We start from the raw sequence: 16,448 nt of genomic DNA on the forward strand, positions 1-16,448 counted from the left end.
CAAATCCTGGTATTTTTGGTTTTTCCTTTACGAAGGTATTTTGAGTTATAAGAATGAAAATGAAAGAAACAAGTGAACTAAAAGCTTTAGAATTATTTGTTAAAGATAAAGAAGAAGAAAAAGAATGAGAAAAAGAATTAGATGGAGATGGAGATGGAGAAGAAAAATCTAACGAATTTTGTTTAGATGATTTCGATATAGTTTTATTGCGCCAAGAGGTTAATTCAGTACTTATTAATTATTATGAAGATAGTAACAAAATTGAAGAATTAAATAGCTTTGATGAGCTTGGTTTTGTTCAAACTGTAATTGATTGTATTAATGAGATTCACAATGAAGTAAAGCTTATTAATAGAAAAGGTTACGTAAATGATAAAATACCTCTGTCTTCAGTAGATGCATTCCCATTAACTTCAGGTCAATTAAACCGAATAATAAAGAAAGGATTTGCTTATGAAAAATTAAGATCGAAAGATCGTTTAGATGTAGTAAAATGGTGATTTAATATAGTAATGTTAGATTTGTTTAAATTAAGTGTTATAACCGTAAAAATTCTAGAAAGTGAATTACGTGATTTAAAGAAGAAGGAAATAGAAGAAGAAAAAAGAGAGGAATTAATCAAGGAATTACAAGATATTTTAACCGATTCAAAGGTTCAAAGCCTAGATTTGAAAAACAATTTGGATTCTTTCATAAAATTAGGGGTAAAAAGGAGTGGTTTGACAGTTTATAAAAATATTTATACAGGTTTTGATAGTGAATATCAATATGAGAAGGATGTTTTTAATAAATTAGTATCAGTTCAACTGGCAGTTTGTTCAAGAATAATTCTAAAACTACCCACGCCTGTAGAAACTTACGAACCTAGAGGAGTAAAATCAAGCACTGGTGATATTTACAAATTAAATCCAGGTAGATTTTACCTAAAAATGGATCAGATAGACTCATACTTAAATAGTGTTATAAAATATATAAGGGGTTTACTATCCCCCGGATTTGATGAGGCTATTGAAAAATTGATAAAAGGTTTGACTCTTTTGGAAATAAAGAGTGTTGAAAAAGGTGACTTTACTTACTTTATGTTTGAAAAAAGTTTATTAAGAACCTGGTTTAATAGTGATTTGAAAGATGGTATAAGTTTGTTAGATTTAGTAAAGAAATCTAATGAAATGAGTTTCGAGGATAGTGAAAATGATTTAAAGAAAATGTTTGATTTATTAAAATACATTTATGAAAAGGATGACCAAGAAGTCAAAATCGTATTAAATAATAATAATAATAATAATAATAATAATCTAGTTGCGGATGATTTAGCATTCAAATTTGATAAAAGTTCATTTGAAGCTAATTTAGAATCGCCTGATAACATCTTGTTTAAAATAAATGAATCTGTTAAAAAAGAGGAAAAAGAAAGAGAAAAAGAGGAAAAAGAAAAAGAATGAGAAAAAGGCGTCACTAATTCTTATAGAAATGGTAACCGGTATAAAAGAACTTACAAACAGACTTTCACTCCAAGCAAAGCTTCTGTCACAATTATAAAAAATAATTATTTTATAAGTCACCACACTCCGGCTGATTTAAGTATGTTAAATGATTTCGAGCAATTTAAGGTTGAATTGGACATCGTAAACAAATCGTTTGTTACATTAAAAAAGAGTTTGTTGATAGATGGTTCTAACTTAATAATAAGGGATACAACTTTGTTAGCTCCAGGAGCTAGTAACTCACTAGACTCTATTGGTGAATTGTACAATTTTAATAAAATAAAAATAGGTGACAGAATAAATAGAATGAGTATGTTTTTGAAGGAAGATTACGAAGCTTTTAAGGAATATGCTATCTTAGACGCAAAAATAACTTTAATACATGCTCTTTACATGGAAGAATTTGCCTTTCAATTAGGGATGGTTGGAGTGCCTTTGTCTTTGTCTATGTTAGCATCTACATTTGTTAGAAGAAAATGAGGTTTAATCGATTATGAAGGTTACCAATTGAACCCCGAATATTTAATCAGTGATTCAGTGACTCAGACTCCAAAAGGTTTATTTTCGGTTGGTGATGTAGGAACACATTTAGGGAATTACATAGCTAATTATAAAGGTGGTAGAAATGAAAGTTTTATGTATGGGTTTGATGACAATTTTAAATGAATAGATTATGATTTGATTGGGGCCTATCCAACGGGTATGTCTTTAGAAGGAAACCCTGATTATTCATCAGCTCGAATATTGAGCGAAGATGAATTAAATAACTTAAGTAAAGAAAGAATACTTTACTCTTATATAATTATAAAAGGAGATTTTAAATTCCCTTCAAGTGTAAAGTACCCATCAATCCCTGTATTTATGGACGATATAACAACGGTCTATCCTTTAGAGGGTTTTGGTTCATTAACTGGTAGTGAATACATTTTAGCGAAGGAACAAGGATGTTTATTTAAAATAAAAGAAATTTATTATATTCCGTTCGAAGTTTCTTTAAATGATAAGAAAGAAGGTAAGTATGTTCCTGAGGCAAAGTTAATAAACCAACCTTTCAGAGAAATAGTTAAGGATTTGGTTTTGAAAAGGGCTCAATATCCCAAGGGACATATAAATAATCTATTANACCCTAACCCTAACCCTAACCCTAACCCTAACCCTAACCCTAACCCTAACCCTAACCCTAACCCTAACCCTAACCCTAACCCTAACCCTTAACCCTAACCCTACCCCTACCCACTCTGTCCTGTCGGTCGGTCGGTCGGTCGGTCACCTTGGTGCGTCACTCAGTCAGTCCGTCCGGCAGTCGGTTTTTTTACTCATTGCTTGGTCGGTTTTTCGGTCGGTTAACTGGTCGGTCGGTCGGCACTTTTACTTTCATTTGTACTTACATTTTTTTACTCATTTCATGTCATACAACAGTTACTGTTTTTGCTTCATACATACATCATTTTCACTCTCACTTTTACTTTCATTCTCACTTTCACTCTCACTCTCACTCTCACTTTCATTCTCACTTTCATTCACACTTTTACTCTTACTCTCATTTTCATTCTCACTCTTTCACTCTCATTTTCATTTTCATTTTCACTTTCATTTTTACTCTTAACTTTTTTTTTTTCAACATCACTTTTACTTTTACCATTTCTATCATGATCACTGTCGGAAACCCATGGCCATCACCAACCCATGACCAGCAACCATCCCATCCTCACCAACCCATCACCGACAACTCCACGAACCCAACACCATCCCAACCCATCCCTCACCAACCACCACCGCCTCCATCACCATCCCCTCACCATCTCCATCACTACCACCACTAACTACAACCATCACCACCGCCACCCCATCTCCAACCCCTCACCATCACCATCCCGTCTCATCTCCATCACTACCGCCACTAACTACAACCATCACCACGCCCATCCTATCACCAACCCCTCGCCAACCCATCACCACAGTGCTTCGGGGTTCGGGTTCCCGGTTTCGGGTTAATCAGGTTAATTTAACTACTTACAGGACAAGTGATAATTATTACATGATACGCACGGGTTTGGTTGGTCCGACATGAGGTACCGGCCTCGTAAATCCACCCATTCTGTGGATCAACCCGATTTCAAGTATTAGTAGCGATGATCTCTTGACGAAGTATTTACTGGGCTTGAGTTGTGAGATCTTCTTACTGATATAAGCGTGACGGCGTCTTGCAGACATCCAAACCAATACCAACACACTTGCGTCGGGTGAGACAATACATTAGGAGGTACCTCGTAGTGATGAAGAGTTAATAATGATGTAACAAAGAATGTAGTAGTACAGTCAGTCATGTAGCTAGTTTATACCCTTCGATATCTCGCTTCGCCCCAAGGATAGTCCAGTGGTTTGGCAGTCTCTGCTGGGTTAAATGCCTAATTATATCCTCACGGAACAGTCCGTCGACAAGTCCAAGTAGGGGTCGTGACGACAGTGATAACCCAGTTCAGTTAGACGACAATGACTGACTCTCAGTTCAGTTGGACGACAGTGATGACCTAGTTCAGTTGGACGACAGTGATGACCTAGTTCAATTGGGTTAGACCTGTCACCCGTTCGGAATACACGAGCGGTGTTAAACTCTGTGCGATAGACGAGGGCAATACATGCGGTCGAGGAGAATATGAAAATATTTCTTACAAAGAGCGCTTGTCAAAAACTGATGATAACCGGTCCCTGAAGTCAAGCGACGAAGCAGAAGCTGGAGGGAATCGGACTATGCGTTTGGCGTCCATTAGGCCGCCGAGATGCGGGATGATTTGCAGCCCCTACTAGCCGTCTAATGTGAAGAACGGTGTGGTGAATCCTCAGATCATCATTATTATTGTCGTATTTCCTAGTATCTGAGGGAGTTTCTAGGGTTGTGGGATATAGCTACTTATAAGTATATAAGTACGTTGAATGGGTCATGTGGGTTATGATCGCATGACAAACGGGTTGAGAACAAGTTGGTAATTGAGGCCGAGTTTGGGACCGAGACTGAGGTTGGGACGGCTATGACGAGATTCATGCCTGGAACTGAGGTATAATAAGGTTATTGGTCGTATCTTGGAAGTTCGAGATATACTGGAGAGAAATTGTCAGCTTTGGGGTTTTCCGATGGACAAGAATTATTGCAGTAGAATTAAAAAAAAATTAGTGAGATAGTAGTAACATGGTGGTAGAGTATAGTGACAAGATAGGATGACAGGGCAAGTATGATGCTGGGGTAGGGTATAGTGATTGGATAAGACGTGTGACAGGTAGAACCTGTAGTTGAGGGTAATGAAATGAGGTAAAGGAATTGAATATTACTTACTTTCTATCGAAAACCTTACTGGGATGAAGTAGTGTCACAATGTTGTTGTTGATGTTATCCTTGATGTTGTATTGGATACTTTCTAGTGTGGGGTGCTAGCATTGTCTATGCAGTAAATTGTAATGTTCCTCGGGGACTTGTGGCTGATGGAGTCGACAAAGTACATGAAGTATGATGGCAATGTTGGATGAAGTTGGATGATGAAGTTGGATGAAGTAGGATGCTGAGGTAAAATTTTAATGTAGGATGAAGTTGAATGATAAAGTTGAATGATGAGGTAGGATGATCAAGTGGAATAATCAAGTAGGATGATAAAGTTGGATGTTGAAGGAGGAAAAAAGAAAGCAGAATAACTACCTGCGGGGGATATTTTCTAGGTAGTGCTGCAGTGAAAGTTGAATGACTCAATGTTAAAGTTTGGAGAAAGCAGTTGCCGGTTTGAAAGTAAACTCAAATTTTGACTCAAATTTTAAGTTGGAAGAAAGTAGTTGCCCAAAAGTAAAGTGTTTCAAGTTTTGAGTTTACAGAAAGTGGTCATTTGGTTCGAGTGTGGCCACGTGCGTAAGTTTAGGTTTGAAAGTTGTAGCTGCGAAAAAAAAAATAAGCAAGAACCACGCGTGTAGTTATTGCCTGCTCATTTGAAGACGGAACGTAGCTTGGTACTTATATAGACACGTAAGAAGAGAAGAGAGTAGTCGGAAACCGAACCGTGATGTGCCTACTTATGGCAAATGAGTGGCAGGCATTCCGCACGCGAAACTTAGAGCGATGTGAGAATGAAAAAATCAGAGTTTGAAGTATGCGCGAGATAGAATGTTTAGGTAAAGTTAAAGTTGTGTTAGAAGTCGGTTAACTACTCAAACAGGAGTTGCAAGTCCGAGTTGTGATTGCGATTACGTATTTGACAATTCAAGGCAAGAGCCTCGGCAACTAATGTTTAGGTAGTTTCCACGTTGCCATCCTAACTAGTTAAACCTTAAAGGCGAGACCTCTAGCAATTATTGTCTGCGCATTGGTGAGAACATTGGAAAGGGGTATGGCTACCTTGGTTTCCATCTTTTGATTCTGGTTGCTTGAATAGTCGAGGCGAGAGCTTTGGTAACTATTCGTTATGGGGGTACATCGATACGAAGGACGGAAGGAACAGAGTTTAACTTGCGGTTGCGTTTGCTTTTCGCTTTAGGTAAGCAGTATGATAGGACGTACTTGCCTATTAGGTTGATGGTTCGGGGGGTGCATGTACATAACTACGATGTTTGATACTAGCGCGCTGTTACATATGACTCATGGTAAAGTTTGAAGAGGGTTTATGCCGTCGATACTAGTTGAAGAAGGAGTACCTCCTGTTTAGAAGTCTCTACCTTGGGTACTTACCTAGTATACTCGAGCCTGACAATGTTGATAGGTACTTAATGTACCTCTTGGTACTTTCTTCGTTGCTTTAGGTTAGGTACATCTGTGGAATGACAGGATAGTGTGATGTTATAGAGTTTCTCAGACCCCACTTCTGCTTGGTCAAATCTTATATATGTCTTTAAACATCGCGCCTTCCCGCAGTACTGAGGGATAGGATGATATTGATTACCTAACGTTAAGTTAATAGTTGCTGGCCAAAGCCCAGTAATTCTCAATATACATTATGGGGCTGGGGGGTCCATTGACATAATGTCGGAGGTACGTTGCTTAAGAATCAGTCCCCCAGCTGATTAGTATATCTAATATGGTCACCTTTGGGGTGGTTATATGCCAAATATGAGGATGACCATGCCTGAAATAGCTACCCTACGTACACGATTATATCTTGTTGTAATTGTATTGCTTTCGAAATACTAATATGTTGGGAAAGTGTAGTCCCTTAAACATGGTTACCAACAATAGTTACGGTTACCTAATCGATATATGTCACGTATGAGGCTATGTCAGTCCAGGACACGATGTCAGCCTAAGTCATATATTAAAATAAAATAAAATAAAAGAATAGACTGGAAGGCCCTATATCAAATTACAGGACCTTGAAGATATATAAATAGGCATATAGCACAGGCACATGTAAACGTCAATTGAAAAGATTACGTTGAAATATCACGAGATTACGGGCTACGCATTTTACCATTACACTACGAGGTTTACGAATACGATTAAAGTTTATTTTATTGCACTATATATGCATACTATAGGCCCTCATTTAACCTATATATACCCGAGGCTGACATTGTGTCCTGGCCTGACATTGTATTGATACTGACATCTATTGATACTGACATCGTGGCTTTACTAACATTGTGGTGGATATACTGGCTACCTAGACATCGTCAACAGGCCTGGTAATTATGGCGAAATAGACAGTACCTCTGACATAATAAATACCTTGACATACTGTCGATTAGTACTGACTTGTAAGTACCTGTAATGAAATCGGTACAACAAGGCTTGCAGACATTATATCGACCTGTTGACATGGTCTTGACACGATGTTGGGGGCCTGTAATTATGTAATTACACCGACACCTTTGCTGACATAATGTCAATAGACCCCCCCAGCCCCATAATGTATAGCATTAAAAATATATACGTATACCTTTAATGTACGTATTGGTTACATAAATAAAAAATATTTACGATCTACTTAAACCAGGTTAGGTCAGGTCTAGGTTAGGTTAAGCTCTTAACTGACTCATCGAACACGCTGCTTACAACTCAGCACGTATGTATGTATTCAATGGAAAACCGGAAGCTAAGAGGGGACGAAGATATAAGGAGCAATTCTGCTTATGCTTTATTTAGCTAGATTATAATTAAGGTATTATGGCGAGTGGTGGCCGTGATGAATAGCTATGCTAAGGTAATTAATGTACAAAGGTAAGCTACTATACTTGGAGGAGGCTATGCTGATGCTAACGTATATCTATAGCGACGAAGATGTCATAGACGTGTCGGTGCGAGTTTTCGACTGTCTCGGGAAGAGCAAATTTTCATCGGTGTGCGTGATGCTTGGTTCGTCAAAAGGGTGCCATATCTTCGCGGTGACTTAGTATTTGAACATATTAATCTATCATGGCTTGTCGTGGCTCCCAGCCGTTATGCAACGCGTGGCATCTCGCGGTTACGAGAAACAGGTTAAAAGTCTCGATACGCTGGGCATTGAATCTTACTTTGGATCGCAACCAATGTCCCACCGTGCCATCGAGGTAGCCCCCCAAGGGCCCTAAAGCCTCGCACTCGTCGGCGAAGCCCGAGGGGCCGCCAAGCTCTGCGATCGCTTGTTCGAACGTGGACATGTAGCGGACCATGAACACCGCTACGACGTCCCAAAAGATTAGCCCTGTGGGGCAGGGTTCGCGCGTGTGGTATGCAGAACACCAGATGAAAGGCAAGCCGCACTTAAAGCAGCAGGTAAAATCTTGCAAGCGTCGTAGTTTGTCTGTGGATTGGTTTAGGATGTCCCTCGTCCTCGACATCTCCGGACTGATGTCGACGGAACCGTCCGGACAGTCTCGAAGGTAATGGTTCTCCGTCATAGAACCGTCCATGCAGCACAGGGGGCAGAATCCGGTGCGTAGCTCCAGTAGGTGATCGCGAAGGTGGTAGGCTTGGGCGACCAACTAGGCCTGCCGCGCGTCTCCGTCCTTGCGTATGGTGTTGGCTGCCACCTCGCGCGGTACGGCGGTCGTCTTGGGCGTGGCCCTGTTCCTAGGGCTGCTGCGAGTAGGCGTGTTCACCGAGAGCGCGTTGAAGCTGCCGAGGGCGGAGGGCGGCGAGAAAACATCGGCGGAGGATGGGTTGATCGTAGAGTGGGACGAGGTGCTCTGAGAGCGGTACGATGACGGAAGGTCAAAGGTATGTTGAGTGCCGGATCGTGCCGGCGTGAGAAATGTCGAGTGCTCTTCTCTGCTCGGGCGGGATACCGACTCGGACGACGCGGGGGTCGGGAGATGTGGGTTCATCGCGCGCGAGAAACGCAAGGCGCACGGGGTGCAAGCGTTGTGGAAAGGGCCGCACTGCTGGGGTTTTCCGTCTAGGTACTGGCCTACCGCGTAGCGTGGGCATGAGGCGGTGGCGAAATCGCGTAACTTTTCACCCAGAGAATGCCGCGGCGCCGCGAGGATAGCGGCAGCTGGTTTGCCGTCGCGGCCGGCTCGACCGAATTGCTGACACAGGGTCATCATATCATAAGCCCCTACGCATATAACCAGGGAGACATCTGGATAGTCGATCCCGTAGGCTAGAGACGTGCTAGCCGATATGGCTCCTCGATTTTGGTTCCACATGTCGAGGGCCTTTGCTTGTTCTTGGGGGGACATTTTACGATGGTACGAAGGTATACCGAGGGTAAGGGCACGCGTATCGCACTCTGCCGTCGACATGGAGAACAGGATGGCGCGCCGCTTCTGCTCGGTGACGGTGGTAATTAAGTCCCTGAGGACCTGCGGCAGGTCTGTGTGTATCTCGACGTCCATATATTCGTAACGGATGTTGTCCCTGGTAGTCTTGTTACGCAAGACGATCAGCTGTTCGGCAGAATTGGGATGATCCAAGCCCAGGCGTTTCATGAACAGGCTCTGCTGGGAAGGCGGCAAAGTTCCGGTGATGAAGAGCTGGCGATGAGAGATCTGATCTAGCGACTCACGTATCATCTTCACCTTAGGCCTCCACTCTTCGGACGACAATAGGACGTCGTGGGCTTCGTCTAGTATTACTCTATCTATTTCGTGTCTTAGTCGCTTTCTGTGGGCAAAGGCTTGCCATTCCATGTAGGACAGAGCTTCGGGCGTTACTAGCACGACGGACGAGGCGGTTTCTTGGGGCCGAGAGTCGTAGATGGCAACCGATATACCCAAGCGTTCCAGAGATTGCTTCGTGTGTTTTTGCAACGCCTTGGTAGGTTGCACGACGACGGTGCAGCTGTCGGGTTGCGCGTAAGCCGGGAGCGCAAAGCTTATCGATTTGCCGCCGCCCGTTTCGACGACCCACACTATCTTCTCGTAGGATTTCATAGCCGCGAACAGGTCTGCCTGGTGTTTGTGCAGTTGTGCGTGTGGGGTTTTCATCATCTTCTGGAAGCTCGAGTCTGTGGTGAGGGTCCCCAGCTCGTTCACGCGGCGAACCTGCTCCTCCAGGGCAGGGTTATACGCAGCCTCGGAGTCGTCCTCGCTCCGAGGGCGCTTGACACCATGCGCCGACGGCTCAAGGTCGAACAGGAGGTGCCATTGAAGCGATGCTTCAAAAAAGAGGTTAAACCTCTCTGCGGACTGATTGCTAACGGCATATATGGTATTTCCGACGGTAGTAGAATGCGCCGCTTGGGCATGCTTGGCGTCGGTAAACTCCTCGTCCCTAGCCACATAGTACTCGCTATCGTCCTCGTCGCCCACCAGACCCATGATGGCCTCGAGAGATCTGGAACTCATATATCGCTTCATATAAGCGATTGCTATGTGTCGGTAAGACTGGAAACTGATTTTTTGGCCTGACTTGGATTCGCCATCGGAACAGTGATTAGAGAATAAGAATGGTAGTTGTACAGGGTTTTAACATATTAGAAGATGAACAATGGTGGTTGTAGATGGGAAATATGAAGATTGGTTGTTGTAGGTGCGAAAGATGAAGGGAAAAATATTTGGAGCAAAGTATTATGTACAAGATGGATATTTAGTATCCGAAATTTTTTGGATACTAAGTGCTGTTGTTTCCAAAAGTTGTGATAAATGAAAATAACTACTCTAATAAATTTCCTATGGAAGGTGCCGTAACACTCGGGAAGGAGTGCATACTATGTACCTAGACACCGAACGCGAGAGGTGGAGGGTTCTTCTTGGAAGGTCTTGGATCATATTATTGGGACTACGTGTAAATACTAGCGTTTTGATACGACTGGAGATAGTTAGGCATTTTGCATTTGTGACTACCTAACCTATCTATGGACAATCATAAAAGCAACGCGAAACACGCGGATGTAGGCATGTACTTGTAAGGTACAGCGGGTGAATTGTTCACGAAGCTAAAGCAAAATCCATACCGTTACTACCGGAGTTGAGAGGCAATGAATGCTCCTACGACATATGACCGGCAGCCTCAACAACCGCTTCTTCGTCGCTTGTCCGGTTATATTGTTCGGTCGAGTCTGTTGGAGCCTGAGAATTGCTAGCAGCTGACGAACTTCCCAGTCCCATGTCTGTTCTCGGTCGCTTGGGTTCCCGATCTCCTCCTTGAGGCATAGGTCTCTTCTTAGATGAGCTAGGCTGGTCGGCTTCGGCAGTTGGAATATTGCCGGCGTCGTTGTCATCCTCGTCGTTGGCATGGTCATCTTGACCATCCACGTCGTTATCTTCGCGTTGTTGCTCGTCACCCATAGAATCTTCATCAGACTCTGCGTCAGGCACAATGCTCCTGAGCTTTCGGCGTGATTCTCTCCTAACCTTATCAGTCGGGGCCTTATTCGTCCCCTTACCGGGAGTAAGAGCATCGTAAATTTGGTCGGGAATAATATCTCGAACCCAATCCTGGTCGATCTCATCTTGAATATTGGATACGTAACAGTTATCCCGGAGCCACGACCAAGTCAACTCGGGTCGAAGCTGAGACTCATCTCCGCGCTCCCAAAGAGCCGCCCCGGCTGCAAAGTCGTCGGCTGTTCTAGCATTGAGACTCTTGATAATTTCCTTCGTGTCTTCGTCGTTTGAGTCATTGACTTCTTCGAGTATCTTCTTCCCCAATAGATTGAAGAAGCGAGCAAGCCTGATGGCTCGCTGTTTAGGGTCCAAAACAGCTGCTATATCGAGGTCATATACTGTCCTATCCCAAAGGTAGCGGTTGAATGGCATATTAAAAAGCAATGATAGTATCGTATAAGCTGCAATCTTCGCCGGCTCGTTGTGTATAGTATCCGGAATAGTAGATTCTACTCCCAATTGGGGAATGTACTTTGACCATATAATGGTCTGCATCCGGTCGTACATCGTACCGGCGACGTTGAATGTAACCCATTGGACTGGGCGCTGCTGCCCAATCCGCGGTAGCCTTCCCAGAGTTTGTACCAAGTTGTTGCAAGACCACGGCCACTGGACCAGTATACCTTTGCAGCAAGATTTGTGTAAGTTAATGCCGCATGCGGAGAGTTCAATAGATGAAACGAAGATATCAACGTCAGCCTTTGGATCATTAAAATCTTGTATGATGCGGTTCCTTTCGCTGTTACTGTGGTCCGACCGGATGTCCATGACGCGCCAGCCGAACATCCTGAGGTTCATACAAAGCTGTCTACAATATCGTTAGCGGTTGCTTGTATATGAGAAAATGATTAAAATGTGGAAAATAACAAAAAGACTTACTGCTGAACCCAGGGCATCGCCGCCATGATAACGACCCTGTTGGGAAGGTTGACGTCTCCCTTCGGAGCATTCATCCATTCATAAACCTGAATTAATACTCGCGACAGGACCGGAGACTCCCAGCAGTTGAATTTGAGGAAAGCGTAACGGCGTTCGGGGGTAGCATACTCCTCACGGATCTTCAGGGTCTCGAATAACCACGCAGCGCCGCCATCCCCCTAAGTGGCAGCTAAAGTCTTTGCGTGTGCTGATCCCAGCTGTACCGTGCTCTTCAGCTTGCCTTTGACTATATTCTTTGGAGCTAATTGATCAAGCTCCGCAAGTTTGTGCTGGGCGACCCATGCTTCCTCATCAGAGTTAATAACTACTTCTTGGGGGAAGGCTTTGGGGTATCCTATGGTTTTCTTGGAAGGCTCCAGTAGTCCCAGATTCTTCCAGTCAAATGCCGGAAGCAGCAGGTGCCTAAGTGCCTTGATATTTATTTTTCCCGACTGAGTTTCTTCGGGCGACCGCTGATGAAGATCCTTTTTCGAGTCGCGGGCCTCATCTGCTTTGGCATCTTGTTTTGGCGACACGCTATATAGCCTCTTCTTCCATTCCTGGTATAGCAAGTCAAGTTTTGCCTGCTGCTCGTCATGTGCGTATAAGTCGTGAACAGCAAATGTGGTAGGTGGGATAGAGTCGGCCGGGCAGATCACGCGTCCATCTGGAAGTTGGAGCTTCGTCTGCATGCCGCGCTTCACGGATATCTGTTCTAGTACCTGTCTGATCACCTTCCGAGATCCTTCAAAGTCATGTCCGAACTCCTGAAGCGCCCAGTAGATGTTGGCTGGGTTTACTAGCCAAGGCGGCCTTCCTGCGCTTGCTGCTGCCATCATATCTGCATATTCGTCCCCGTGAACATCGGGGTCTACGAGGGCGTGACCTTGTTCGACATTCTCGAGCGACACTAGACGCTCTTTAATGATCGCGTCATTGTCGATCGGATCTTGAAGCAAACTGTTGAGGTTTGGACTTAGGACAGCTTTGCTGAGGAAATTTTTGTGCGGGTTATGATTAGGTCCGTAGTTGGTAAACTCGGCCCCGGGCCCGTAGAAGCTATTGTAAGAGAAATCCACCGACACAGGATGTGGATAGGCATTCGGACAGGCCAACAATGCATACGATAAAATGTCTTTAGTAGAATTAACCATGGGTGTCGCCGTGCAGAGGATGAGATGTTCTCGCGGGAGACACTTGATAGTCTTGTGAAATGTTGCAGCCCGGTTCTTCGCTAGGTGAGCCTCGTCGCAGATAATAACGTTGAACTTTTGGTCGAATTTGGAGGTGAATATTTCATAGGTTGCCTCTTTTTTAGCAACTTTGCTAGTTGGGTCGTGAGATGTGATAGTACTGTCGGACATGGCTGTATCCCGATCTTCGCGGGCGACGTGTTCTTCGGATGGGTCGGCTTCATCATCGGCATATTCTTCTAGTATCTGCTCATTATCGGAATCGTAAATCAGGTCCTGCTCGAATAAATTTGGAGTGTCGACACCGCGGTCTTTGGCCACCCTCTGTCTTCGTATCCGCGCAATATAGGAACTACGCTTTGCTTGGATGTCAATCTCTCCCGTATTCCTTCGTTTCATTCGGAGGCCTTTTTCGGGGAGTTGAGTATGGTCGACCTCGTCCTCTTCAAGCTCATTAGGGCCATAGTCGTCATTTGTTGGAGAATCGCCTATGTGAAGCCCTAGGAAGACGCGCTCTTCTTGATTGAGCTGGTGTCGTGTTTTCGTATATGAAGCTGTAGCTCGACGCGAAAATGTGGCATATGAGCTGATAATGACGATCTTAGCCGTCTGAAAAGATGGTTTGTTAGCAGAGTAAACAAGCAATGATGGAGACAGGGCGCTGATAGTACAACTCACATCCGGGTCTCTGTCGTCCAAGGTATTATAGAACCTTCCAAGATCATTTACGCCGATGGTAGCAGAGTGTTTGGCTGGCGTGGCTTCGTTCGATGCGGCAGCCCCGTAATAGAGCTTGGGCACTAATAGATTGCGGAAATAACCTAAGCATTCTTCGAACTGGTGGTGAACGACAGAGGAAGGACAGATAATCAAACTCGGGTAGAATTTAGTTCGGTTTTCTTCGGGGGTCTCAGGCGTTTCCTGTTTGAATCTCTCGTTCAAAGATAGGTTTATCTGGAGTATAGTTCCAAGATAAATCACCGTCTTGCCGATTCCATGAGAACTAGATAGAAGAACGGTTCTCGGATAATACTGGAGACGGTGGATCATCATTGCAATATCTGTTCGTCACGGTCAGGTTAGATGCTACGCGTAAAATGTACATAACCCTCTAGGGGAATAAACATACCGATGATCTGATGTGGTCGAAGGACGGGGGAATCTTCACGGTTAGGATCTATCCTCGGGTCCTTCCAATCCCAACCGGTAATTCTCTTGGCCTCTTCGAAGGTGATAGACTTCGAGTCGTTGCCCCCAAACATGAGATTGAGACGACAGAGGAAATCTTGATGCTGCTGTGAATATCCCGTCGGCTGGTCGTCATCATCTAAAACGGGAGCCGGAAGTGTAAAACTAGGTAAACCCGTATCTTTTCCTTCTTCGAGCTGCGGGATGGAACTGTTAGTATATATGGCAGCAGCAGGACGAAGATATTTTTTACTTACGGCTTTGTATCTGGTGCCTAATTTCTCAATGATGAGGTCTTGTTCTGGTTTTGTCATGAATGGTAAGCGATCTATCGCCTCGGTGCGACTAGTGTTTCGAGCAATGAGGTTTTGAAACCTATCCATACTGTCCGCAAATTCCATAGCATATTCTTCTTTTTGACCCGAGGATAAAATTTCATACTTCTTCCACTCCTCAATATTCAGGGCTTCAGTAATACCCGCTTCCTCGAGAGTTCTCGTGATATCTTCTGCAGTGAACACCCAGGAGGTCTTGACCTGGTAGCCCTTATCCGCAGTCGTGTTAGCTTGCTCTTCCTGTGTGGATTGGATCCATTTGAGAGCGGCGCTGCTAGGGTGGATGCTAGATGGACTTTTGATATTTTTAGTCTGGTATGCCCCGGATTGTCTACGGTTGAGGAAAAAGCGAGCCGCCGACATTGCGCGGTTCCAGTCCTCACCGCTGTGCCCGAGAAAGTGCTGTGTGAGACTGCTTGATTCTGGGGGGTTAGGGTTGGCATCGCTCTCCACAAACAGATCGGGAAATGCTTTCATGATGCGTAAGCAGCCAACAATCAAGAGATCCCTAAATGAATCTTTTGCTATCTTCTCCTGTCCTTGGAAGTTGATATCGGCGTAGCTCGCGCTAATATCTTGGACTTGGTCAAGCCAAGTCTTAATATTGGTATCCGTATCGTATTTTGATATATACTCAGTGAGTGCTGTGTAGATTTTCGGGCCCCGGACCCTTCCGCCCTGATCCTGAGCGTTAAGCTCTTGCATAGCTGATCTCATGGGACCAAAGACGGTTGCAGCTGGGATTTAGTTAGCATACGCTAGAAAAGAAAATTGTTATCTCCGCGGGACCTCGTGGTAAATCCACCACGGGAGATATAGGGATAGGGGATCGTGCTCATTTACGTACCGTCATTGTCAATCCAATATAAGCAAAGGTCTATACCTTTACCATCGCCAAAGCCGAGGTAAAAAGCTAAGATCCTGTGCTTGCTTGTCGATGAGTTCTCCGCAAGTCTGACGAGAGGCTTCGAGTACTTTTTGGATAGGGTGCTCCAAGCGGCTTTATACGAGTTGACTTCTTGCGGCGTGGGCTGTTCAGTAGTTCCAACCGGGATGTGGCAGAACTTCTGAGGGGGTGGTTCGGGGTACCAGCGAGGCATAGGTCTGTCCAGTGACTTAATGACATCGCGGATAGGGTCGTTTCCGTGGTATGAATTACTGTCTAGGATGTTGTCTAACCGTTCAGGCTCTCTGGGGTTGGCTTTACCCCTACCCTTGCCGCCTTCGCCTAATCTTGCTTTTCCTCTGCCTCTCGCATTACTACTACCACCACGCTTTCCCGTGTTATCACCACCGCCTGGATCTTCAGCCGGGTGGGATACCTGGTCTGTCATGTTGTTAGCTATCACAAAATATCGGAGATGTGTGGTAAATGTACGATGTAAATGAACTGATAGAATATAGATGGTGTAGACCGTTGTGTGCCTCGTAAAGATTTTTTATTATTGTTGGATGGACAAGGATGTTGCATGCAACACAAAAAGGTATCATATATATGATAGGTAAAGTTATTATTAATGATATTTAATATATATTTTAATCCTAGATTA

The 16,448-nt window shown here is 44.1% G+C and overlaps 2 protein-coding genes across 2 annotated transcripts; both read right to left on the reverse strand.

Annotated features, from left to right (window-relative positions):
• Window positions 1-8,417: 8,417 nt before the first annotated feature.
• GL218_08247 (ATP-dependent DNA helicase Q-like 3) lies at window positions 8,418-10,235 on the reverse strand (the record flags this gene model as incomplete). Its single annotated transcript, XM_033585043.1, has 1 exon — window positions 8,418-10,235. One exon carries the CDS (start codon window positions 10,233-10,235, stop codon window positions 8,418-8,420), a length of 1,818 nt encoding a protein of 605 aa, XP_033440730.1.
• Window positions 10,236-10,865: 630 nt separating this feature from the next.
• On the reverse strand, window positions 10,866-16,232 carry GL218_08248 (putative snf2 family helicase protein; the record flags this gene model as incomplete). Its single annotated transcript, XM_033585044.1, has 7 exons — window positions 10,866-12,072; window positions 12,144-12,361; window positions 12,407-13,984; window positions 14,054-14,436; window positions 14,505-14,760; window positions 14,821-15,635; window positions 15,746-16,232. The coding sequence occupies 7 exons, from the start codon at window positions 16,230-16,232 to the stop codon at window positions 10,866-10,868; spliced, it is 4,944 nt and encodes a 1,647-aa protein (XP_033440711.1).
• Between the last annotated feature and the right edge of the window lie 216 nt (window positions 16,233-16,448).

The sequence above is a fragment of the Daldinia childiae genome (genome assembly GCF_008694065.1).
Source record: "Daldinia childiae strain JS-1345 chromosome Unknown Scaffold12, whole genome shotgun sequence".
NCBI classification, from domain to species: domain Eukaryota; kingdom Fungi; phylum Ascomycota; class Sordariomycetes; order Xylariales; family Hypoxylaceae; genus Daldinia; species Daldinia childiae.